The 22,998-nt window shown below is 52.8% G+C and overlaps 10 protein-coding genes across 10 annotated transcripts; 5 read left to right on the top strand and 5 right to left on the bottom strand.

Moving 5' to 3' along the window:
- Positions 1 to 617: 617 nt before the first annotated feature.
- On the top strand, positions 618 to 1,302 carry PSF3 (DNA replication protein; the record flags this gene model as incomplete). Its single annotated transcript, XM_049354374.1, has 4 exons — positions 618 to 790; positions 842 to 1,031; positions 1,080 to 1,188; positions 1,235 to 1,302. 4 exons carry the CDS (start codon positions 618 to 620, stop codon positions 1,300 to 1,302), a joined length of 540 nt encoding a protein of 179 aa, XP_049211239.1.
- A 261-nt stretch (positions 1,303 to 1,563) lies between these two features.
- Positions 1,564 to 3,279, bottom strand: J4E79_005495 (uncharacterized protein; the record flags this gene model as incomplete). The annotated part of the gene is made up of 2 exons (XM_049354373.1): positions 1,564 to 2,967; positions 3,139 to 3,279. 2 exons carry the CDS (start codon positions 3,277 to 3,279, stop codon positions 1,564 to 1,566), a joined length of 1,545 nt encoding a protein of 514 aa, XP_049211238.1.
- Positions 3,280 to 3,696: 417 nt separating this feature from the next.
- J4E79_005494 (uncharacterized protein) lies at positions 3,697 to 4,870 on the top strand (the record flags this gene model as incomplete). Its single annotated transcript, XM_049354372.1, has 3 exons — positions 3,697 to 3,918; positions 3,967 to 4,226; positions 4,273 to 4,870. The coding sequence occupies 3 exons, from the start codon at positions 3,697 to 3,699 to the stop codon at positions 4,868 to 4,870; spliced, it is 1,080 nt and encodes a 359-aa protein (XP_049211237.1).
- A 618-nt stretch (positions 4,871 to 5,488) lies between these two features.
- J4E79_005493 (uncharacterized protein) lies at positions 5,489 to 6,543 on the top strand (the record flags this gene model as incomplete). Its single annotated transcript, XM_049354371.1, has 2 exons — positions 5,489 to 6,395; positions 6,443 to 6,543. The coding sequence occupies 2 exons, from the start codon at positions 5,489 to 5,491 to the stop codon at positions 6,541 to 6,543; spliced, it is 1,008 nt and encodes a 335-aa protein (XP_049211236.1).
- A 725-nt stretch (positions 6,544 to 7,268) lies between these two features.
- J4E79_005492 (uncharacterized protein) lies at positions 7,269 to 9,510 on the top strand (the record flags this gene model as incomplete). Its single annotated transcript, XM_049354370.1, has 3 exons — positions 7,269 to 7,271; positions 7,320 to 8,637; positions 8,699 to 9,510. The coding sequence occupies 3 exons, from the start codon at positions 7,269 to 7,271 to the stop codon at positions 9,508 to 9,510; spliced, it is 2,133 nt and encodes a 710-aa protein (XP_049211235.1).
- A 1,347-nt stretch (positions 9,511 to 10,857) lies between these two features.
- On the bottom strand, positions 10,858 to 12,153 carry J4E79_005491 (uncharacterized protein; the record flags this gene model as incomplete). The annotated part of the gene is made up of 1 exon (XM_049354369.1): positions 10,858 to 12,153. One exon carries the CDS (start codon positions 12,151 to 12,153, stop codon positions 10,858 to 10,860), a length of 1,296 nt encoding a protein of 431 aa, XP_049211234.1.
- Positions 12,154 to 14,351: 2,198 nt separating this feature from the next.
- Positions 14,352 to 15,848, bottom strand: J4E79_005490 (uncharacterized protein; the record flags this gene model as incomplete). The annotated part of the gene is made up of 1 exon (XM_049354368.1): positions 14,352 to 15,848. One exon carries the CDS (start codon positions 15,846 to 15,848, stop codon positions 14,352 to 14,354), a length of 1,497 nt encoding a protein of 498 aa, XP_049211233.1.
- A 564-nt stretch (positions 15,849 to 16,412) lies between these two features.
- Positions 16,413 to 18,027, bottom strand: J4E79_005489 (uncharacterized protein; the record flags this gene model as incomplete). The annotated part of the gene is made up of 2 exons (XM_049354367.1): positions 16,413 to 17,090; positions 17,380 to 18,027. The coding sequence occupies 2 exons, from the start codon at positions 18,025 to 18,027 to the stop codon at positions 16,413 to 16,415; spliced, it is 1,326 nt and encodes a 441-aa protein (XP_049211232.1).
- A 656-nt stretch (positions 18,028 to 18,683) lies between these two features.
- J4E79_005488 (uncharacterized protein) lies at positions 18,684 to 19,262 on the top strand (the record flags this gene model as incomplete). The annotated part of the gene is made up of 1 exon (XM_049354366.1): positions 18,684 to 19,262. The coding sequence occupies one exon, from the start codon at positions 18,684 to 18,686 to the stop codon at positions 19,260 to 19,262; it is 579 nt and encodes a 192-aa protein (XP_049211231.1).
- A 298-nt stretch (positions 19,263 to 19,560) lies between these two features.
- J4E79_005487 (uncharacterized protein) lies at positions 19,561 to 21,437 on the bottom strand (the record flags this gene model as incomplete). The annotated part of the gene is made up of 5 exons (XM_049354365.1): positions 19,561 to 19,868; positions 19,933 to 20,300; positions 20,355 to 20,714; positions 20,766 to 21,096; positions 21,149 to 21,437. 5 exons carry the CDS (start codon positions 21,435 to 21,437, stop codon positions 19,561 to 19,563), a joined length of 1,656 nt encoding a protein of 551 aa, XP_049211230.1.
- Between the last annotated feature and the right edge of the window lie 1,561 nt (positions 21,438 to 22,998).

The raw sequence follows: 22,998 nt of genomic DNA, 5'->3' as shown, positions 1-22,998 counted from the left end.
CGGGTGGAGATGTAGTCGGGTGCAATGGTTGACGAGCAGTGGTTCATGTGGGTATCCGGCGCCTCGTCCTGATGACATCTAGTCTGGAGCTCCAACCCTGCAACCTTAGGCGAGAGAGCGGCGGCAGCGTCGAGATCGTGGGGGAACAGTCGCTGTCGCGGTCGAACGTTTGCAGAACAACTAATCCGCTCGTTTAATCTCAAAGAGACCTGTACGCGCTGCTGAAAGGCGAGGTGCGCGGTGATTCATCACATTCGGACGAAACGCGCTATATATCATCGGACCTCCGCCAGGCACTCAAAGACGCGCAATACACACAGAGGCGACTACGCAGTAAGCTACACGTTTCTACCATCTTCTGACCCGCCTTCTTTTTGCCTCTTCCCGCCCCGTTCCTAATCGCAGGGCTGCATGCGTCCTCCATTCTGCCTGCGCTTTCATCTCCTTGCATATTCGTCCCGATGCACCAGGCTGGTGGCACGACACGCGACACGTCGGTTGCCTCGTACAAGGATGGCCTCTGATGCATTTCTTTCGCACCGCAGCATCAGCTGAAAGATAGTCAATTTGTTCCTGTTTCTACGTGTCGGCTTACTGACAGAAATGCTTGTCAGAAGATGAGTTCGTATTACGACGTCGACGCCATCTTGACGGATGCGCAAAAGGTACCATGTACCTTTGAGCTTACCGTTCCTGGCCTCGGCTATCTCGAGGGCAACATGAGCGGCGATATGAAGCAGGGTTCAAAAGTCGAGCTTCCACTATGGCTCGGCGAGATGCTTGCACTGAGGTAAATGAAGATTCTAATCATATGTACATTCCGTATTCACAATATCTACAGTCAAAGTCTAAATACATCCTCGCTCGTGACCATCGATCCTCCATCCGCCTTATCTCCGCGCGTCCTGAACGCCCTCAAAGCCGACCCACGGACCGTCGATTTGCGAGCTCTCGCCCCGCACTTCTACAATCTCGGCGCACGAATCTTGGAGCTCTTTGAGGAGGAAGAGATGATTGAGGTACTGAGCGATGTGAGTTCTGTGTTTGGTCGATGCAACGGTATATGCTAACCCGTGTAGACATTCAAGGCCAGGGCTGCCCTCATAGCTGATCAAGCTCATAATCCACGAGGTGCATTAGGGGAAGGCGCCGACTTCATGCGAGGCCTAGATGAGAACGAGCGGCAACGTAGGTGTTGAGAAATTCAGCCATGCAGGAGCTAACGACGATGCAGTATTTCGTGCGGCACACGATAGCGCAAAGGGCGTACGGACGTGGATGGCAGATCTGAAGAAGAAATGAGCACGGTAGCCGGATCGCAGAAGATGAGTGCCATAGGGTCGGCCAGGAGAGGTAGAAGATCGACGCGCAGGAGCTTTGAAAGATGGACGAAGGCACAGCGTAGTAAGCAATGACGAGCGCATGACAAGAAGCACGACGATACCAAAAGACGAGGCGAGGCGTAGTTGTGAAAGAAGCAGCTGTTCGAGCCTACCTTCTGAGTACAATACCATACCTACAAGCACACAGCCAGCGAGAACATGTACAGTGAGTGTTCCATGTCTACCGCAGTGACGCACCCAGATTGCTGTTTTGCAATAGTATAGCCAACTGCTCGGGCGGGTAGCCCAAGAATACAGGCCCGTTGAAAACCATCTGCGGTACCATTTTCGGGCTTTCCGTCTCTCTCGGTGGTTGTGATGGTTCAGGAGCTCGGGGCTGCGGTGGGGTTTCTGTCGGTGGAACATGTGTGGTTGGGGCCCGAGGTTGCGACTGCGGTGGCATAGTGTATTGTGGCACTTCAGGCTGCTGCGGCGTCTGTCCCATCATCGCGCGATGATCGAATGGGCATTTGCCAGTCTTTTGGGGCGTCTCGCCGATTGGACGGCCAGTCTCGAGGGGTAGTTGCGGCGACGCTGTTGGTACTGAGCCAACCGAGGATGAGCTGTGTGCATTGGTGTATTTGGCTGGTATCGAGATGCCCCAGGGCCGACTTGGAGATTCGCCAACTCTGACTTCTTTGAGCGGGCGGTCAAAGTGACCGCTTCTCGACTCGTCCAATGTGTTTTCTTCTGGTTCCTCTTCAGGCGGTGGGGTGCCATCGTTGAGACTTGCCGAGACAGCTGAGGCCCAATTTTGAACTTTGGTGTCCGCCTTTGCGTCAGTGCTGAAGTGGGCTTCAGCCTCGGGCTCTTCTTCGATGGCGTCGTCGGGATCCTCAGGGAGCCACTCCTGATGTTTCTGACCGAGGCCCTGGATCATATTAACCAGATTGCCATACTTGCGATCTAGCTGCTCTATGCTCTCTTGGTTACTCTGGAAGCGCTTGATGCAGACTTCATGGCTTCTCGGTAGCTCATGCTTGTGTTTCTCAAAGTATTGGGCCACCTCCTCTGGGTTGTGTTGGTCGAGGAAGCGTATGGGGCAGACGGCAGCGGAGCCAGACGCCGCGACTGAGGCAGTTGCGGAAGCAGCAGGATTGTTGCTGCATATTTCGGCTCGAATAGGATCGGTAAAGGAGGGTCGTTTCGATCTTCGGCCACGTGCGCTTAACCGGGACGTTGAGCTACGTGGGGTAGCGAGCGGGCTGCCTCTGCCGCTGCCAGAAGCGAAGGGACAGGCGAGCTTACTAGGAGTTCCAGCAACAGTGAAGTCTTTCTCAATGGGTGATGTGGCTCTATTGGTCTGTATCTCAGGTAACGAGGCGGATTTGTCTGCGGACGGACCACTCCATATTTTTACACTGCTAGTATTCTCATGGGCGTGCAGCTTGACAGCAGCCTCCTCAGCCTTCTGGATGACCAGTGCTCGGCTCTTGCGCTCTACATCATCGCTATGTGCCAACTGCTCCACCAAATTCACATGTGTCCGCGGTTGTTCGTCTCCTACGCGCTCAAGATCTTGCAGGAAGGTAAGGTGGTCTTGCGACAACGTGTTCGGCGAGAAGCGCTTCAGGATGTCAAGATACTGGGTATGGTCAGCAGTGTACGTCAAAGATATTGTATGCTGAAATGCAGAATATGTATCCAGGTCAGGCTAAGCTGTGATTGTTTTCGATCAGAGCTGCGAGTGCAGCTTCAGGTCTAGAGCTAAAGTTGTTCATCATAAGAGGAAGGGGCGTAAAAGGACATGGCGTACCTGTTGCTTAGCCCACGAGAGCTTGCTTTCGAGTTGTTTCTGTGAATCAAACAAAACCTGGTATTCTCCACTCAGAGCTGCAAAGCCTTCAACGAGCTGCTCGGCGAGCTCCGTCACGTTACTCTGAGGCTGTTCAGCCATGGCGATGATGTATGTTAGTAGAGAGATGGGTGGAATGCTACAGCAGGGCGATGAGCGCAGTGTTGATGACGCGGCAAGTGAGGCTTGCGTCGGTGAAGAAGAGAGATGGTCGGAAGGTCGGCTGCCGGCAAAGAGATTCGAGAATCGGAAGCGACGGGTGCGCCACGCCTAACGCAGTCAGCCCAGCCACACCGCCGCAGGGCCCCAAAGTGACGCGACTCCCAGACCATCGCTGCGCCTTGAAGTCATACGTAGCGTCTAGCATTGGCATCAATCCTTTTACACCATGATACCCTGACTCCCGTAGCATAGTCTCATCCATCCGACTTCTCACCCATCTATAAAACACGACGTTGTATCCTCCTCGAAATTCCGACGCCCCTACGCCCTACGCCGAGTACCTCAACAATATTCACCATGGGCTCCCTCCACGATTCACGCATACACAAGTGGTTTGCGACCTCGCCGCCCGTCGCTTGGACAGTCAGACAGCTGCGAGAGCTTCTTATCGGGTCACTAAAGCAGGGCCCCATCCCGCAACATGTTGCGTTCGTAATGGACGGCAACCGCCGGTTTGCGCGCAACCACCACATTGAGACGGTAGAAGGGCACAACCTTGGATTCGAATCGTTAGCGAGGGTATGGGAGACTGTTATCAGTGTTTTTGAGCCATGCTAACCAGCTCAGATCCTCGAAGTCTGCTACAAGACTGGCGTCAAGGTCGTCACCATCTACGCATTCAGCATAGAGAACTTCAAGCGCTCCAAGCATGAAGTCGATGCCCTCATGTCCATGGCCAAGGTCAAGCTGCAACAAATGGCAGAGCACGGAGCCTTGCTAGATCGTTACGGCGCATCCATCCGGGTGCTGGGAGAGCGCGAGCTCCTCAGTCCCGATGTACAAATGGCCGTGGACAAGGCTGTTGCAATGACAGCACACAACAAGAAGTGCGCTGCCCGCCGACCATTATGTGACATCGCTGACCATCCGCAGGGCTGTCCTCAACGTTTGCTTCCCCTACACTTCGCGACACGAAATCACGACCGCAGTGATGAAGACTGTCGAGACGTACGGCACGCCGATACACAACCTGCCCACCCCTTCGAAGCGAACCTTTTCCGAGTCCCACATCACCCAGCATATTCGCAAGCAAATGTTGGAAGAGGATACAGAGGGCCTTGCCGAGCAGACTGATTCGCGGCCAGCGTCACCCTCGAAAGAGGCGGCTCTGGCTGAAGACGGGCGTTCCTCGTCAACCTCGACCGCCATCAACTCGCCTGAGAAGGATGACTCGAATAACGGGCCGACGTTTCTGGACCCAGAGTCCATCAGCGCTCAGACTTTGAACGATAACATGATGACGGCTGATGCCCCGCCTCTTGACCTGCTAGTTCGCACCTCTGGCGTCGAGCGGCTGAGCGATTTTATGCTATGGCAAGCCCACGAGAACACGTCTATCGTTTTCCTGAAGTGTCTGTGGCCCGAGTTTGATCTGTGGCAGTTTCTACCCGTGCTGGTAGAATGGCAGTGGCAGCAGAAGAAGCTGCAAGAGGAACAACAACGGACGCGTGGGCGGTCCAAGTCAGACTGAGGGCGTTGGCTATAGTATATGGCGCAAAGTCCTCGCGGACCATAGAAGCAGGCAGATCTGAACTTGAGCGAGCATCGAAGATACCCAGAACAGAGCATTCCATTCGTCTAGCCGTAGGCTTTCCACAGCAAACCATATCTTGTAATACATGTCGATCTTGCGCTATCGTGGCACGTGTACATATGCGCAGCTAATCGCTCGCCCAAACCCTGACCGTTCGTGGTTTGCGACCGCGCATGCGACACTTCAGGCGCGCACTAGCCCATTGCCTAGTGCGCCGAACAGCTTCAAACGTCATCTCACCCTCGGAAGAACCACCGCTGGCAGGGAGCTCCAGCCGGGATGTGAGCTGAACATGACTTATAATCCGCGCGTTCCGCAGGATTGGGCTGGACTGACAGCTGCCGTCAGATCGTTCCCATGTAACCTGATCTTGCTTATCGGCCAGTTGCACCGCTTACGCAGCACGACCACTTGTTTGGGTCCGGCAACCAACTTCTGGGATAGACTACTCCTTATCAATAGCAGCTTCTTTAGTATCGCTTGGTTCCCTTAAAAGCAGGGAATCGCACGTTCCTGCCCTTGAAACCATCGCGGCGCGACAGCAATATCGACACCATGAGCGCCCCAAACCTTCTGACGATACCTGTTGAGTTGCGCGAACTCATCTATGGCTTCCTCTTCAGCAGCTACACTATCCGACATGGCTTCAAGCACGCTAGCACACCTAGCGACGACTCTGAGTCTTCTAATCGCATAGCGCTCCTGCTTAGTTGTCGCCAGATCTTCGCCGAGGCGCACCGCCATCTCCCGCTCAATTGCACACTTCACTTTCGCGGTACAGAGAATCTACTCGAGACGCTCCTCTCCGTCGATCAGAGTGTACTTACGCGTCTGCGCCATGCCCGAGTGCGCGCGTATCCCTTCCCGTTGTACTCCTCCGGAAGCTCACAGTACTACCCGACCTATTATGCAGCGAATGCGCTCACACTACTTCCCGGTCTCTGTCTAGATACACTGGTCGTCGAAGATTGCTGGCACGGTTTCGGCATGGGCGACGGTTGGCGAGACGTCACAACCTACTTCGATATCGAGACACTCTTGAACAGCGATGCTTGGAAGGAACTGACCTACATCACCCCGTGTACCGATTTCATCGCGTCCGGCTACGACCATCGGCGCAAACGATCGGCACAACCTGAGAACTGGGATGCGCTCCTCAAGGAACGGGATGGAGAGGAGTTCGGCGCAGAGGTCAAGATGTACATCGTTCCGTATGCGCAGCAGACGGCAACTGGTGATGAGAAGACCGAAGATGGGCGCACTATGCAGCCGTGGGCAGCGAAGCCAGGGCACGAAGTTAACGAGAATTGGAGAGTCGCAGGGCCGGACCAGGATATGAAAGGTGAAGTGAGACTCATAGCAAAGAGAGGCAAGAGATCAAGAGCTGTACAGCTAGGATTGGCCGGGAAGAAGACCTGGGAGGAACTGAAGGGCAAAGAGCCAGGCGGCTTTGCCCCCGAAGGTAAGTCTCATTCCAACTCCTGCAAGTCCTCAGCTCACACTACGCAGGATGGATACCGTACCACAACGACATGGCCGACGCGGTTGCGTGGATATATGGGGGCCACGGCAGAAGGATACAACTGGCCAACGCGGCTCTGAACAGTTGACTACATGGCTTCACAACACAGCCGGTTTACGCGCCTTGGATGTCGACCCAAACGTAAGGGTGGCTGGCGGCCGGATCCATGACCATGCAAGCCCTTGTCGGCATTTAGGCTGTATGCACCCGACACTAGGGTACGGCAAGTATAATTTCCTAGACACGTTCCTACAAGCCTCTAGCACGCGGCGTAGCGCGTAAATAGCACAAGGTGGCTGAGATGTCTTACACAACGCGCTGTGATGATGAGGCAGAGTGGTGCGCGACAGGACAGATGCTTCGGCGAGCAACAGAATGCAGTGTGTATTGGAAGGGTACAGCTGCATTATTGTGAGTGATTGTGCACGACTATTGTGATACCGAACTGGATTTCCCTTTCCCTGCCGTTTACATCATCGCGTAGTATTGTAGTACAAACGCTCGCTAGTCCTCGTGGCGTGTTCACCCGCGCAACGCTCTCTTCGCCGCTGCTCTGCAGTGAGCGAGGGACTGCCCGTTTCGCGCATCCCTTCGCTTGTCCGAAGTGAAGGAAGGCGCCTTACAAATACCACTAGGCACTACACGCGGTTGCCTCTGAACGACCGTCGTCTTTTCACTTCCTCAACACGGGACCAAAGACGCGGCACTGCGCATCGCTTGACTGTAACAATTCGGCCGCCTGCTCTACCTTATCAGGCTTCTTATCCTCATTCTCATGCGCGATAGCTTTCCGCTACACCGGTTCCCGCCAACATGGTAGGCACACTGCTCTGCGCAAATCGACCAATCACTGACGGTCATTAGATCCAACTACTTGCCATCGTTCTCATGTCTGCTCTCCACGCTGGGTCCTCAATCGCCCAGCAGTATCCACTACCTGTAACCTACGATACCGTTATCCAATCGCCTGCGGACCCGCGCATCACCATATCCTACAAATCACCCGAGGCCCACGTATGCGCAACGGCGTTTGAGACACAGAAGCAGTATACTGGATATGTCAACATTCCCCCGTTCACACTGTCGCCGGCCGAGCAAAACTACCCGATCAACACCTTCTTCTGGTTCTTCGAAGCACGTGAGAATCCGGAAACTGCGCCATTGACCATCTGGCTGAGTGGAGGACCTGGAAGTTCGAGCATGATTGGTCTCTTCTCAGAACTGGGGCCATGCGAGCTGGTAGAAGGGCCAAACGGCAGCTACGTCTCTCAGCCTAGGGTTTGGGGATGGGACCGCAGCTCCAACATACTCTTCATCGACCAACCTACGCAGGTCGGCTTCTCATACGATGAGCCCGTCAATGTTTCGGTCGACTTCAGCAAAGGCTACTGGGCAGATCTAGATCAGCGCATGGAACCTTCTCCGCTTCCCGCCGACGTCCCGGAATGGCGCTTCAAAAACGGCACCTTCCCGTCTGCCAGCTCTAGGAAAACTGAGAACTTGACTGTTATTGCTGCGGATTCCTCGTGGCACTTCCTTCAAGGCTTCTTGTCGGCCTTTCCCCAGTACAACCCTGGTGTTCGATCCGATACCGACACTGTCAACCCCTCTGAGATAAACCTGTTTGCTGAGAGCTATGGAGGTATTTATGGTCCAGTCTTTGCAGACCACTACGAAGAGCAGAACGATCGGCGAAAGAAGGGCGATCTTCCGGCTGAAACGTTGGAGATACGCGTTGGTTCAGTGGGCATCGTCAACGGTATAATGGATGTCAGGACGTCAACAACCTCGGGCTTGCTCTTCGCATACAACAATACCTACGGCATCGAAGGCTATGATCTCACAACCTATCAAAACGCGATATCAGAAGTCTATGCAGAAGGGGGTTGTGTAGATTTGGTTGACCAGTGCACTGCTGCGGCAGCTGCCAACGATCCCCAAGGCCTGGGTACCGTCCAGGAAGTGAACGACATTTGCATAAGTGCGCTCTTAACATGCCAAACAAACGTCGGTCCCGCCTATCTTCCTGGTAGAAGTATCTACGACATCCGAGCTCTCCCGACAGTTGGCCCTAGTGATGCACTTGAGACCTACCTTAACGAAGAACACATTATGCAATCCGTGGGTGCTCCAGTCAACTTCACTTCTACGAATGACATGGTTTTGGATGCTTTCAGCTACAGTATGAGATCAAGCCCCATTCTCGATTCTATACGCATCTACTTTGCTAACCATAAATCTAGATGGAGACTCCGCCCGCGGAGGCGCATTGGAGGCCGTGGCAGACCTGCTCGCCCGCGGCATCAAAGTCGGCCTCATCTACGGTGACGCGGACATCATATGCAACTGGTATGGAGGACAGAACAACTCTCTCGAGATTGCCAGTCGTGTGCCAGGCTACGAGACGACTTTCAAAGAGGCTGGATATGCGGACATTCAGGTGAACGAGGCTTACGTTGGCGGCGCTGTCCGTCAATATGGCAACCTGTCCTTTTCTCGGATATACGACTCCGGTCACTACGTCCCGAAATTTCAGCCAGAAACCGCATTTACCGTCTTCAGTCGCATCATTCATGGCGACGATATCAGCACCGGTCGCGACGTCGACCTGTCCAGCTTCAGTACAGAAGGCCCCAGCACCTCTGAGCACAGAAATGACCCAGGAGAGAGCCCTCCATCCATCTGCTGGATTCGTCAAGCAATCCTTGCCTGCACGGAGGAGGAAAACGCAGCTATCATCGCGGGCAATGGTACCGTGAAGGCAGGCATCTGGTATCCATCCGAGGAGGACGTGCCGACGACCGCGGGTGAATCCGAACCACAGCCCACTGCAACGAACTCGATGCCCATGACTGGAGTGTACACCGCTACCGGCGACCAGAAGGTTAAGCAGACCTCCGGAGCATCAGCACTCCGATTCAATCTCCCTTTCAGCCGTTCGCGCCGTCAAACCCCAGGCGATATATTGTCTGAAGCTGATGCTCGCGAAAAGGACAGCAGCATCAGGAACGGTCTCATTGGTGGTCTCGCTGCAGCGGTAGCCCTGTTCCTGTGAGTGCATAGCACTCTTCCCATATCTGTCATATAGACCGCCTTGCACACTCATTCGCGCAATTTCTCTTCACAAACATCACCTTATAGCTACGGCCGCGCTTTCTCTTCTCAGACCTGCCTTTTACTGAATGAATATATACAGAGGTTTACTTTCCATGCTGTGCTGCTGCCGTTGCTTCAGACGACGTAAAGTCTACGATGGACCTTTTCCGGATGATGCTGAGAAGGGTCCAATCGTTGTCGAGCAAGTGATTGATGATGACCCAACGCCGACGCCGACGTCAACCATTCTTGGTCGGCAAATAACGCACATGGAGTCGATACCAGAAGTAAGCCCTAGACCAAGCGAAGATCTCATAGACAGAGCAGCGGCTGTGTCAACCAAGCCAGCACCAATGCCAACCGCAGAAGAGGAAACTTCTACCGCGCCCGTGCAGCGATCACTCTCCCCATCGCAAGATGCAAGCCTATCACCGCGCGTCCCAAGTATCCCACCTACAGGATCCTCGCTTCTCCCTCCCAACACAAGCATTGTGGCGCGTCCCCAACTTTCGTCCTCGGTGTCCGTGCCGCCAACCAACCCGCCGCCCTTACAATCATCCACCCCAACACCGCCAATCAGTCCACCCGCGCCCCCACCACCACATGCGACACCACCTGTACCTGAGCCAACACCGTCTCCGGCCCTGACTCCTGGGTCAACGGCCATCCCTTCCTCTCGCTCACCCCTGCGCACTCCTCCGAGTAATGGCCCGGCACCACATGACCTGTCGCCAAAGATAGAAGGAGAGCACGGCCCAGAATCGCCACAGCCGTCGCTATTTTCGCGGATTAAATCGCTGTTGCTGCCTAAGTCTGCGTCAGAGGATATGGAAGGAGGCGCAATGACTGATGGGACGATTGATCGGCGGGTGTTGAACCCGCGGGTTGCTGTGAGGCCGGTGCAGAAGCGTGTGACGAAGGCTGCGGTGCCGAGTTGGTCGACAGAGGTGTGGTTTTGACGGGGGGTGGGGGTTGGGAAGTACATTGGTATGAGTTGTTGGAGTTGCGGCGGCGAGGGACTTGTGAGTTGGGATTGGTTGGTTGCTGGTATGCTGACGATGGATGGGTAATGATAATGCTGGAGGGTGACGCGTGATGTCGCGAGTGTAAGGGTGAGGGTCGATCCACGAAGTAGATCAGCCTCGTAGATACAAGTCTGTCGTCTGGATTCTATGCGATTACTATCAAACCCCTACATGGAGATCTCAAACATCCAAAGCGATCTCCCAAACATCTCGACTTTACATGATACCAAAAGACAAGCCCGCTTGCTAAAATCTCTACAGGGTATGGAGGAGCATGGCGTTCACTTGTTCCACTCGATCGGATGCCGAGCTGTCTCGCTTTTCATGGGTTCAAAGAGCTCCTTCGGGAGCCATTCGCCCTCCCTCGTTCCTCGGAATTGTTCGGCGAACATGTACGGCTGACGAGTGATGTGAGCCTCCATACCCAATTGCACATCTACGGCTGCCGACTCTCGCGAGACAAACGCGGCTCGTGGAAGGTTTTCTGGGGAATAGTCATCTGGCATATCTGTATTATCTAAACAGATCCGGAATCTCGGTTTTCCGGGGACCTTCCAGAGGTCGTCGATCCAGTGCGCGTCCTTGATCTGGTCACGGAGTCGTTCCGCATGGCGCGTCCACGTCGATAGCAAAGCAGGGGCCAATTCGGATAGTGCTCTTACGAGATCGATCACACGAATGCCGTCTTCTCGGCGAAGTCTTCTCATAAGCAGGTGTGTTCCGATTATCTTGAATCTACCGTGATCGTAGTAATAGATGCCAAGACTCTTACATGGCGGGTGCACGATCTGCATTGACTTAATAGCCTGAACAAGAAGTTGATTCGAAATCGAGTCGTCGATCAAAAGAGAGTTGGATGTAGCCTCCACACGTAGACTAATTTCCCATCGGCCTAGGTGATGTTTGAAGCGGTCCTCGTCGGAGAATAACATCTCGAAGTACGGGTTGATTCGAAACTGGCTAAGATCGAGCCAGTAAAGATTTGCGTCACGAGTGACCGACTGTACGTCTATGTGGGGTTCGCCCCGTTGCGCAACATCCAATCCGTTCAGATAGTGTGTAACTGTGTCCGGTAGATCTGGCGACTGTGCGAAGTACGCGGGGAAATAGAGAAGCCTATGGGCTCGCGGATGACAAGGCTTATCGCGTATGCGCGCCAAGTGTAGACAAAATTGCGCGACTTCGTCAGTGCTAGGTCGAAGCGGGGTCTCGCTCTCCCAATCAATAATCTGTCCATAATCTATTAGTGCATAGACTGGCAGGGTTCGAAACGCGTCGACGTTTGTAGGACTGCGAAGAACAGATATTGCGGAGGTGCGCCAGGCAGTCGACAGGAGCAACGCGCGAACCTGGGCTTCAGGTCCGGCGAACTGCAGTATCATATCCAGTAGTTCGGGTATCTGAAACACATCGTGCTCTGTACGTTTACGTTTGGGTGGTCGCTCGTTGTTCGCTTTCTGTATCGCATCGGGTTTGCAAGTCTGGCAAAGGGCTATCCGTGCCTTTACTCGATAGCTAACCTGCTCTCTCCACCGCTCGACAGCTAGTTGCTCTATTGGTGAGTAGCGCGGGGACATCGTTGTGGGCGCATTCTTGAAATCCATTCCTTCATTCCACTCTCGCCAGAACCCAGGTGGTTTTGTGCCGTCATGTGGCCGGTAGATCGAAGACAAGAAGTCTTCCTTCGCATCCGAACTGGATAAATGTTCTCCGCCAGATGCTGTCCAGGAAATGGCAGATCCCATGTTATACGAATTCTCGTGCCGACAACGCGAATCGCAGGTGAAGAAAAGAAGGAAGCAGGCGTAGCTGAAATTATAAGTGTTTGCTTTGTACAGCTGTCCTATCAAGGTTCTGTGGTTCGCCGTTGCAGGAAAGCGGAAGCCTGGGCGCTAGTTACGATGCGACTTAGCGCAACCGTCTCCCGGATGTCCACAGCGCCTCCAGTGATACAAAGTCAACAGACTCGCGATAACAGTAGAGCCCCTGCAGTCTTTGCGACGCAGTACATAGCCGAGCGGACAGCGGAATGATTAATGCACTGAACCAACTGCGGGATCGAGCGATCAGTATTTAGGCGCTGAGGCAAGGAGCTGTGATCGAGATGTGACATGGTTTTCCGACGACAATGGCATCTGGGCGCGATTGACACGTCGAATGCGCGAGGATTCGCCTCCTTGCCGGTAGATCTAAAGTCTTATGGCGTTGGCCTTGAGATTACCTGAAGGATAGGAAAGCAAATGCGGCGATGATGCTCAAGCCGCACGTAACGCGAGCGCGCGAGCGGCGTGTTGGTGATGGACGCACAACGCGCAAGACCCTGCGGGTTGAACACCGTGAGCTCGGGTGCGGCGACAAGTAGCGCCGGTACCCCGAACTCCTGCTTTCGTTGTGACTTGCACGGGCATGGATCTTCCACGGCACGATCACGTTTCGTCGACAACACATCCAGCCTCTCGCATTGGCCTCGATAATAGCAGCTCAAATGTGCTCAGCTCGCACATTCTCGCGCACTACATAGAATTGTGGAGCGGTTCGTCGACGATGCGTACCAAGGTAGCGAGCAACAAGCCGCCACTGGCACCTCACAACCTACCTCACAACCATGGAAACAGATATGGATTCTCGAATGAGACCTCTTGTGACGATAAGTAGGCTAGTGATATAATCTGTCGGTACTATATGAGAAAGCAGACATACCACAAGATACTTAAAAACTCTTCTTGAAAATAACATCAACGTCCCAAAACTATCTGCCTCGACACAATGCAGATGGCTGCATTCGCGGCAATGAGCATCATCACGACAGGGGCGGCCATCACCTCGTCAGGCAGGGTCACACCCATAACGCGGACCCACGGCAATCTTATCGTATCTCGCGATGAAAGATACTTTTGTTTGGAGGAAAATAACTCGCATCTGCAAGCGATCATAGGGTGGTGGCACAATTTAAAGACACAAAGGAAATACCTTCGCATCGCGAACCGCAATCATCGAGAGTCTGCACTATACCGTCTACCTAACGAGCTTCTCGAGCATGTCGCCATGTATCTCCCTCCCGCCGACCTCCTAACGCTCGTTCGTACTTGCAGGCATACCGCAATTTTGCAACGCCGACGTTATTTCGATCAACCCGCCCTACTGGTATACTGGCGACGCATGAGGCGCGATGTCTTCGCCTCTCGACTGATGCTCGAGAACAAAAGCTGGGATCTGCCTGGGATGCTGTGGTGCGACCGTTGCAGCGAGTTCCACCCAAGGACTTGGTTCGCGAAGACTTTGAGAGATGCGCCAGACGATGGGAGGGAGTGCCAGTTCGCATCAACTGCATATAATCACTGGTGTTTCCAGCATCGGATTGGTGTGCCGGAGAGGGTGTGAGATTAGCCTAAGACTCGCAGGAGTTATCGATCAAATCAAGGATGCTGCAGCTGCCAGCGGACTAAAACTACGATGGTGCTAGGTTAGGGAGGGTCAAGAGTGGCAAAGTGCAACTACGCTCACTGCCTAGAAGGTGGCAGATATTCCAGGTTTAAGTTCGAATTAGTCTTTATTCTGGGAGAACACAGACAAAATCCCGTCATCATTAATTAAAATAGGAATTTTGAGAACTCGTATGGTAAGTAAATTGGAACAAGAAGGCGCTCCCTTATGCTTCCCTCTTGTGTGAAGAGGGAGTTTACGAGCTGAGTATGCCTGTATTGACGAGAAAGAAATAAAGCAAAGTAGGCAGCGTGCCAGTGATGCATCGAAGAACCGTAAACTCTCATAGCTCTCACGCATCCCAGTTGATATTTGAACGTCCACACTCGGTCTTCATTGGCTCAAACAGTTCTTCCGGTAGCCACTCGCCCTCTTTGGTCGCTCTAGGTAACTCCGCTGACATATAAGCGGTGCGCGTGATATGAGCTTGGTACCCTAATGAAGCACCAAAAGCTGCCTCAGTAGCATTTGCCAGTTGTATTGTATTGACGGTTCCAATGTCAGGTACCTCATCTGGCATGTCGCAATTGTCCAGATGAATGCGAAACCTTGGCGTGCCCGGTATCAGCCAAACGTTGTCGACCCAGTGCCACTTTTCTGTTATAGCCTTGCGGAGGTGCTCGGCGCACTCGGCCCATTTTGCCAGCAATTCAGGGGCGCAAGTAGTAAGCGCGTCGAGAAGCTCGGCAACTTGTATGCCGTTGTCGTTGCGTATCCTCTTCAGCAATATGTGCGTGCCGCGCAACGCATAGGGGCAGTTGTCGTAGCGATATATGCCTAGACTTCGACAAGGTGGGCTCGTAACGTGCATCGTTCCAATAGCTTGAATGAACAGCTGCTCAGACAGTGACTTGCCCAAGACGAGTGTTTCCGGTGTCGCGTTAGAGCGTAGACCAATTTCCCATCTACCTAAGTGGTGCATCATACGGTTCTTTTCCGAGAATAGTAGGTCCAAGTAAGGATTGATCTGGAATTGCGACAAGTCCAGCCAATAGAGGTTTGTATCACGGGTTACTGTGCGCGTATGATCGTGGTAATCTTCGTGACGCTGAGCAACATCCAGTTCGTTGAGCGATTGGGCGATTTCATGTGGCAGACCATCTAGTTGTGCCAGCCGAGCTGGAAAATAGACATATCTCCGTGGGTACGATTCGTTCCGCAGACCAGTCATGTGGTCCACATGATGACCGAACTGCTCAACTTCCTGTGAATCAGGCCCTGGTAGAACCTTGGTGGCATCGTCGACGAGTTGCCCATATTCGATGGGCGCCAGATTCGCCAGAGAGCGGAATGTCGCCATGTTCTTTGGATTTGACATAACAGATATAGCAGAGGAACGCCAGTCCGTGGAAACCTGCAGCGTTCGTACTTGAGTCTGTGGGCCTGCGAATAGAAGAATCAGGTCTAGTAGTTCCGGAATCTGGAGCACCTGATGCTCTGAACGGTTGACCGGTGGCAATGCCCGTGGCACACCCTTCGCACGTTCTCTCGTGGAGTAGTCAATGCTATAATGTGATATGCGCGTTGTCATATGGTAGTTGACTCGCTGTCTCCAGAGCTCTAATGCTGCTTGCTCCGCTTCTGAGTACGAGGGAGCTTTTCTTACGGGGAAATTTGCCAGATCTTGCTTCTTGTATATCATCAAGTGTATCTTCAAATGTCTGCCAGTGAGATCTTGCAGGTCGGTGTCTGGGTCATAGATCGAGTGTAGAAAAAGACCCCTGGGATCATTAGCTAGCTTGGACTCGTCGTCTTCGGATCGTAGGGTCGCAGATATCGCTGCACTCATGGTGGCTGAGTAAGAGGATGGTACGTGAACGGTTTGCGAAAGATAAGAGGTGCGACGCTTTCAGAGGGTGTAGATTTAGTTCATATACTAGTTTTGGCTTTGCCAGCTGTCCTTTGTACGTTCCACGGTTGCTGAGTACCTAGGTATGGTGTAGCCTGTCACTAGTCCGAGATCAGCCTAGCTCCCGTACTTGAGCTTATCCCCACATGTGCAGCCACCGGTGCAGCTGCGCCAGATCTCCTCAACGTCCAGCACCATCAACTACCGACACTGTTGCCTAGAGTCTAGTGTTCGCCATTCTACTTTGTACTTTGTAAGGCGCTACATGCGTGCGAACATGTTCTACGGCATGTAGGGAGCACGATTGGCTTCTGTGACAACATTAGAGACTCAGACAGGTGTTTGCAGTGAATTTTGAACATTATAGATTATCTACCAGATCTTGAGGGAATAGGCTCGCTCTATGCCGCACATGGCTATCGGCAAAGGCGATGTACTGCATCTGAAACATTCGCGTGCAGTATTCGTCAATCCTATGCAGCCTGAAGCGATCGAACCACTGCTTCATGTATCCCAGTTAATAGGATGTCGGCCGGTAGTACTTTGAGCGGGCTCGATAAGATCCTCAGATATCCACGCCTTCTCTCTTGATCTCCTACAGGGCTCTACACTCATCAGAGCAGCACGAGTGATGTGGCTTGAGAAGCCGAGCACCCTAGGTCTCGAATCATGGTAGGCGCACTGTTCATCTGGCGACGGACTTGGTCCGAGAGGATGTGATTCATCTGGCATCTGGGCGCTGTCCAAAAAGATCCGAATCGCGGGCGCACTGGGTATTCTCCAGATGTCGTCAATCCAGTGCGCCTTTTGTATCTCACCAACTAGCCATTCAGTGTCTTTGAGCCAAGCTTCCAGCACAACAGGCGCGAAGCGCTTTAGTGCGGCCATAAGCTCGAAAATGCGTACACCTTGGTCATTCCGGATCCTGGTAAGGAGAGTATTGTGTCCGTATCCAGTAGTCTTCCAGAGATCATCATAGTAAATGCCCAAGGCTCTGCAGGGTGGCGTAGTAACATGCATTGACCCAAGGGCATCTAGCAAGACCGTGTTCGAGAGGAAGTAGTTGAGAAGAAGTGTTTTTGGTGTTGCCTCTGGCCTTAGGCAGATCTCCCATCTACCAAGATGCTGCTTGCTCTGATGTTCTTCTGCGAATAGTGCATCAAGATACGAGTTCATCTCAACCTGGCTCAGGTCTAACCAGTGTACATCTCTTCCACGGGGTATAGTGGGCGTGTTCAAGACATTTTGGTCGCGTTGGGCAGAATCCAGGTGATCGAAGATCTCAGACAAGGAACTGGGTAGATCTCGCCTTCGAGCGCACCTTGCTGGAAAGTACAGGGTCCTTCTATCAAACTATTAGCGCGAATAATAAGATGTCTTAGAACCACGCTAGCAAAGCATAGCAAGGGAGATACATACTAGTAATGAGTTAGCAATATATCTTGAGAGCCATTCGTGGCGGCTACTTTACCTTTACACTCGATTCGAGCCATCTCTTGTAGACACGTTCAACATCTAACTCGAAGTTCTTCATTTCCTCAAGACTGGGCTGCAGAGGCGCAATGACGTCTTCGTTGATAAGCCGCCCGTACTCTACGGTCATGGGACGCGTTGGTGTTGTACGGTATAAAGCAGCGATATTGCGACTAATCATGATAGCAAATGCAGTGGAGCGCCAGCTCTTTGACACACGCAACGCTTGTATCTGCACCGCAGGCCCTGCGAATTGAAGTATGATGTCTAGCAACTCAGGTATTTGAAGCGTTCGATGTTCTGTACGGGTACAGCGCCAGTTATATGGTTTCGAGTAGGGAATAGCGCTTTTATCGTCTGATGGTGTGTATCGGTAGCTGGATATACGCGTCGTCAGCTGTAGCTTGGCCCGCTGTCTCCAGTCTTCGACGGCCAAGCGCTCTGCACAGGAGTAGGGCGGCTCCACATCCGGACGCCTGTTCTGGATGTCCGATGAGTCGTGCATGAAGTTTTGGATGTACAGATCCGCGCGAGAGATGTCTGCGGGGTTATGATGCGGAATGTAAAGTGCGTAGAGTAATAACATTCGAGATTCCTCACTCTCCTCGACTGCGCCCTCGATGGTGGGACGGTGTGAGGTAGACATGTCGTTGAGTGTATGCTGAGATACACCAGCGTTCCGGCAGGATCTTTTGTATAGAGAACAGGATGGTTGCTCAGTACATCTGTCCTTTGTGTTTTCTACGGTCGCCTGGCACCAAGCATCGCCCGGGCGATGGTACCGATGGCAGCGCTAATCTGTGTACGGCTAGCGTTTCGGCAAACTTCGCGGACCTCAGGAGCATCCAGGGCACTAACGCCTCCCTTAAAGATATTCAATAAATCCCAACTTCATGCATATCGAAGTAAACTCCGCTGAAACCCATCGCTCTCTGTGAGGGCTGCACGCAATGCATTGGTTGATAGATGCCGGCCATCTATTGTAATGTGAAAAAATTATCCTGAACCATGGTAGACAGGCGACACCCAAAGTTCTGGCGAATGCGATACGCTCACAATGTAATTCCAAGAGATGTATACCCTCAAGCCAACGCACCCGCGCTTGTTCAGATAATTCTAGCAATCGCAGAAAACTGATGCGACAACCGTGCACTATTTCACCTCGATTGTTTCATTCCGAGAAGGCGCGACCCACGACAATCCTCACTCTCACCTTGTCACATACAACCCGCCTTGAATCCGAACTCAACTCTCCGCAACTCGTAACACGCTCGCGGAAACTTCAGCTTTCTCGGTTTCATAATGACTGTCTTCGCAAGCAAAGAGATGTTCAACAGCCTGGGCCTCGAGCAGGTCCAACAGTCGCACGCGCACGCATCGCAAGACTGCACCATCTGCCGCCATCCTCTCGCCCTCCATCCCACGAAGAGTAAGCCCGCGGAGTCCAAGCTTCACCGTGCTGTACGAATCGCCGCCTGCGGCCACATCATCGGTCAACAATGCCTAGACGCCTGGCTCGAAGTCGGTAACACATGTCCAACATGCAAGCGCCTACTCTTCGAACCTACTGGCGACCCTATCACACAGCAAGACATCAACAATATTCTTCGCACCTTGGGCCCGCAATACGGTGAAGATGCGATCATGGCCGTTGTGGCGCGGCGCGTCGCCCGCCAGGAACACGAGCATGCGCGTATGAGACAGGCTCATGAAATTGAGCTGGAGAGGATGAAGGCTGAGGAAACGGAGGCTAGAAATGATGCGTTCAAGCTGTCCAACGACGATTTCTTTGACAGCGATGAGGATATGGATTTTGAGGAGCAGGAGGAGGATGACGATGAGGACTTCGAGGCCGAGGAAGATGACTCAGACTTGAGCTAGCACTTTCTACTGAGTTGATGGAAAGAGAAGGTCAGCATGTGCGCGTAGCTAAGGCAGTGTTCGCGAAGCGATCGAAGGTTTATGAGTGATAGAGTGTCTCCGATGATATCTGGAATTACTTTGGGGATAGCACGCACGTAGTGAATGGCTTTGATGTCTTGACCACAATGGTCTATCTATCCGAAGCTACTGAGTACCTTCGGGGCCTTCTAAGACTTTGGGATACAGCAAAGTACACTTTGATGTATTCGTCAAATGGAATAATTGTCGCTCAAGCTCTGTGCCGATCTTCGCCCGCTCACTTACTCTCCACCCTCAAGTTTGTCCACATCATACCTGTGACCGGCACCTTGGCGACCGCAAACCCGATGAGTACCTTGACCTGCAGGTTATACGCCTCACCAAACACCTGCCTCACACGCTCCAACGTTTCCGGTGAAAGAGTTTGCACTAGCTCCGTCCGTTCTAGCAGGCTTTCTGCAAGCTCCAAGGGTAGGATGTCGGTCAGGTGGGAGCGGATGTAGGGTGTGGAGATAGATGTAACGATGGCGATACCGACTAGACCGCCCAAGGTGCGGAACTGCGATGTAGCTGCTGAGCCAACGGCTGGTGGTCGTTAGTAAACGAAAACCTTGAACCCATGCGTGTGTGAATGTAGTAGGTTACTTACCCAAATCCCTCTTATCCATCGCGTACGGCACAAGCAGGATGAGTCCCGAGTTGACAAGACCAGTTCCCGTTCCGGCAATGATCTGGAACGCATACTGACTAGCATCGATATGCGACGAAGTATCGATCTGCGACAGCAACGCAATACCAAGAATTTCCATCAAGGAGCCACCGAGAATGATCCAGCATGGCGGTATCCTGGGCTTGCCCATCATCGCACCAGCGATACCACTGCCAAAGGGCACGAAAGCGCCGTACGTGAGGAGTCGGGCGGCGGCGGCAAGGGGAGAGAGGCCGTTGACCGTGATAAAACGTTGGGGGATCTGCGCAATGCATACGAACATGACCGTGCCGGAGAGATAGGTATTTCTGCATGTCTACATCAGAATGACGCATCATGGTGATACAAAGTTGTGGACTTACATGATCATGCCGAGCTGTATGCGGCTCTGACAGAAGCGCCACGGAAAGACGGGCTCGGGGTTGGTGCGACGCTGTGTTATGTACCATTGCCATGTGAAGAACGCGACGGCGAAAGGCGCGGAAACGACGAGTAGAGGAAGGACTTTGTTGGAAGACCACGCATAGTTCAGCGACGCTTGTTGAAGACCTGTAGCGAGTAATACGAGAGTGCCGAGCATCAACGTCGCTCCAAGGAAGTCAAGTCGACTGAGGGAATGCTTCGAGAAGATTGGGTGTGTCTGTTGCGCAGCTGGCTCGTTGAACAGCGTTCTCGGAAGTGTGAAGCAAAGTGATGCAGCAGTAAGGACTCCGACAGGAACGCTACGCCAATGTTAGTACCTTGACGAGTGTTCTTCAATGACGTGTACATACTTCAAAAGGAAGATCCAGCGCCAGCTACCATGCAGGGTGATGCCGCCACCAAGAAGCGGTCCCGTAATCAGACTGAGCGCAAGCACCATACTAACACCTGCCATGTACTTTGGCAACTTGCCCGGTGGCGCAATCTCCATGAACATGAGTTGAGTGAGTGCGTATACACCGCAGCCGCCGATACCCTGACACCATCGGAACATGATGAGCTGGATGAGTGTCTGACTGGCTCCGCAAAGCGCCGAGAAGATAGTGAAGATGAGTAGCGAAGCGATGAGGGTGTATTTCCGTCCTGCAATGTCTGAGAGCTTTGCCCAGATCATCTGGAGACCTTGGACAGGATTAGCGAAGTGGTCAGTCTGTGGGGGTAAGGAAGTGCTTACTGCAGTAGGTCAACATATATGCCGTGAAAAGCCATGAGCTCTTCTCATAGCCACCCAGTTCGTCGGTGATGTCCACAATGGCAGTGCTGATGACGGTCGATTCGAGAGTAACGAGGAAGATCGAGATCGTGAGACCAGCATTGATCAGGTAGAGCTTCAGGCCTGTGATGTACTTCGATTCATCAGTCGCTACCACCTGCTCAGCTTCATTGGGGGCGGAAGTATTTGTCGACGCCTTCTCGACACTCGAGTTATCCAGTACGGCATCGTCCTTCGGAGTAGAAGACATGGTCCTGCCTTGAGTGAAAGAGAGCGGGAGTGAAGTGCGGGAGTGAGAGCGCAAGAGATTTCGTGAAGGGTCCAGAGAGGCAGGCGCGTTGTTGTCGCTGCTGTTGCTGTTGCTGGGTGACCAAGGAAAGTGCGAACCACAAAGTCAGGTACGACTTGCATAGCTTGTATGGAAATGTGTAAGGTGAAAAGGATAATAGAATTATAAGAGTGCTTCGACAAGGGGCTGGCAACTGTGCCACGTATTGTATGCAAGCATGGCGTTTCCCTTGCTCTTTCGATAAGACCGCGCCATTCACTGGTCGTGAAAATGCGGTTCTCCATCTGCGTACGGCGAAGAGTACTATTCGAGTATTGACAGCCCGACGATGTAACAAGTTATGCCTCCCATTTGCCATGCCATTGCGCGAGTCTATAGTAAGTAAGCTGATTATACCGGGAACACGGTATCACATAACGCCGCAATCAAACGGGGTTTTGGTTTTGGCCCCATGCATAAGCGAGCAGGATCAGGATCCCCATATGTGAGGCTGTCCTCGGTATATCCGAATTCGTGCAGATAGTAAGTACATTAGCTCTTAGTTAAGCTGTGGGTTGCCCTATCCTTCCCGGTAGGATCGTTGTTGTGGGGGCGGGGCTGTGCGACCATTGGGGCTGGTCTTAGCGCAGGCGCGAGCCGCCTGTTGGATGTTGAACCTGGAGCCGTATTTATCCCGTACCGAGTGCTTGGGCATAACTCATCCATGGTCCAATAGAAAACGCTCGCATGCGAAAATCCTCTCGTTTTATCGACTGTGCCGGAGTGCTGCATTCTTTATCTGTCGCGTGGTGCCAAATTGCGACCGGAGAGGTTGTCCAGTGCGAATGGCCCATATGCGTAGCGAACGTTAGAACGCGAGATTGGAGTTGACTTGGCGAAGGACCTTATTCTCCCTATAACTGATGATAGTAAATCAACCTGGGAAAAAATTGGATAGGTCTGCACATCATCACGGAAACGTGCAAAGTAGGTGACCTAACGTCGATGTAGGCCCCAGGCCTGTCCGGTGTATGAGGTGGCCCCCAAGATGAGCCCCTTCAATAGGCGCCCGAGCTACAAAATGAGTACAACTTGGTCGTCGTCGGGGTCGGCGACTTGAAGCTGAACGAACGCTGGATGACAGCAAACCCCACAACCCATTATGCCGCGATGAGACCTAATCTTGAAGAATGACTATCATAGCCACATCCGCTTACGTGCAGTTTGACATTATACTCAAAACATACATCGCGCTTATAACCTCGCCAAAAGCAAGACGACGGGACGTCTTAAACCATAGTTAGCTTGGGGCCATGTGCGTACGGGTGTATTGAATTGTGGCGTTGAGGACTTCCCCACTGTCAAACCCCGCCCCGCTGACATAGCACTAGTTCGCCCAATATGCTCGGATGATTGTTGATGGCGATGGCCTTCCTCAGTTGGGATGGTATGGCATCGGGAGTATGTCGAAAGTAGCGGGTTGGGGCTGCGTTGAAGACATAAAAAGAAGTCGAAGGAGTGAGTGGTGGTCAGATGGAAGGCA

This window comes from Alternaria viburni (assembly GCF_023758015.1).
Source record: "Alternaria viburni strain BMP 2772 chromosome Unknown scaffold_10, whole genome shotgun sequence".
NCBI classification, from domain to species: domain Eukaryota; kingdom Fungi; phylum Ascomycota; class Dothideomycetes; order Pleosporales; family Pleosporaceae; genus Alternaria; species Alternaria viburni.
Note: the sequence above shows the minus strand (reverse complement) of the source record. Positions and strands in the feature narration are given on the sequence as shown.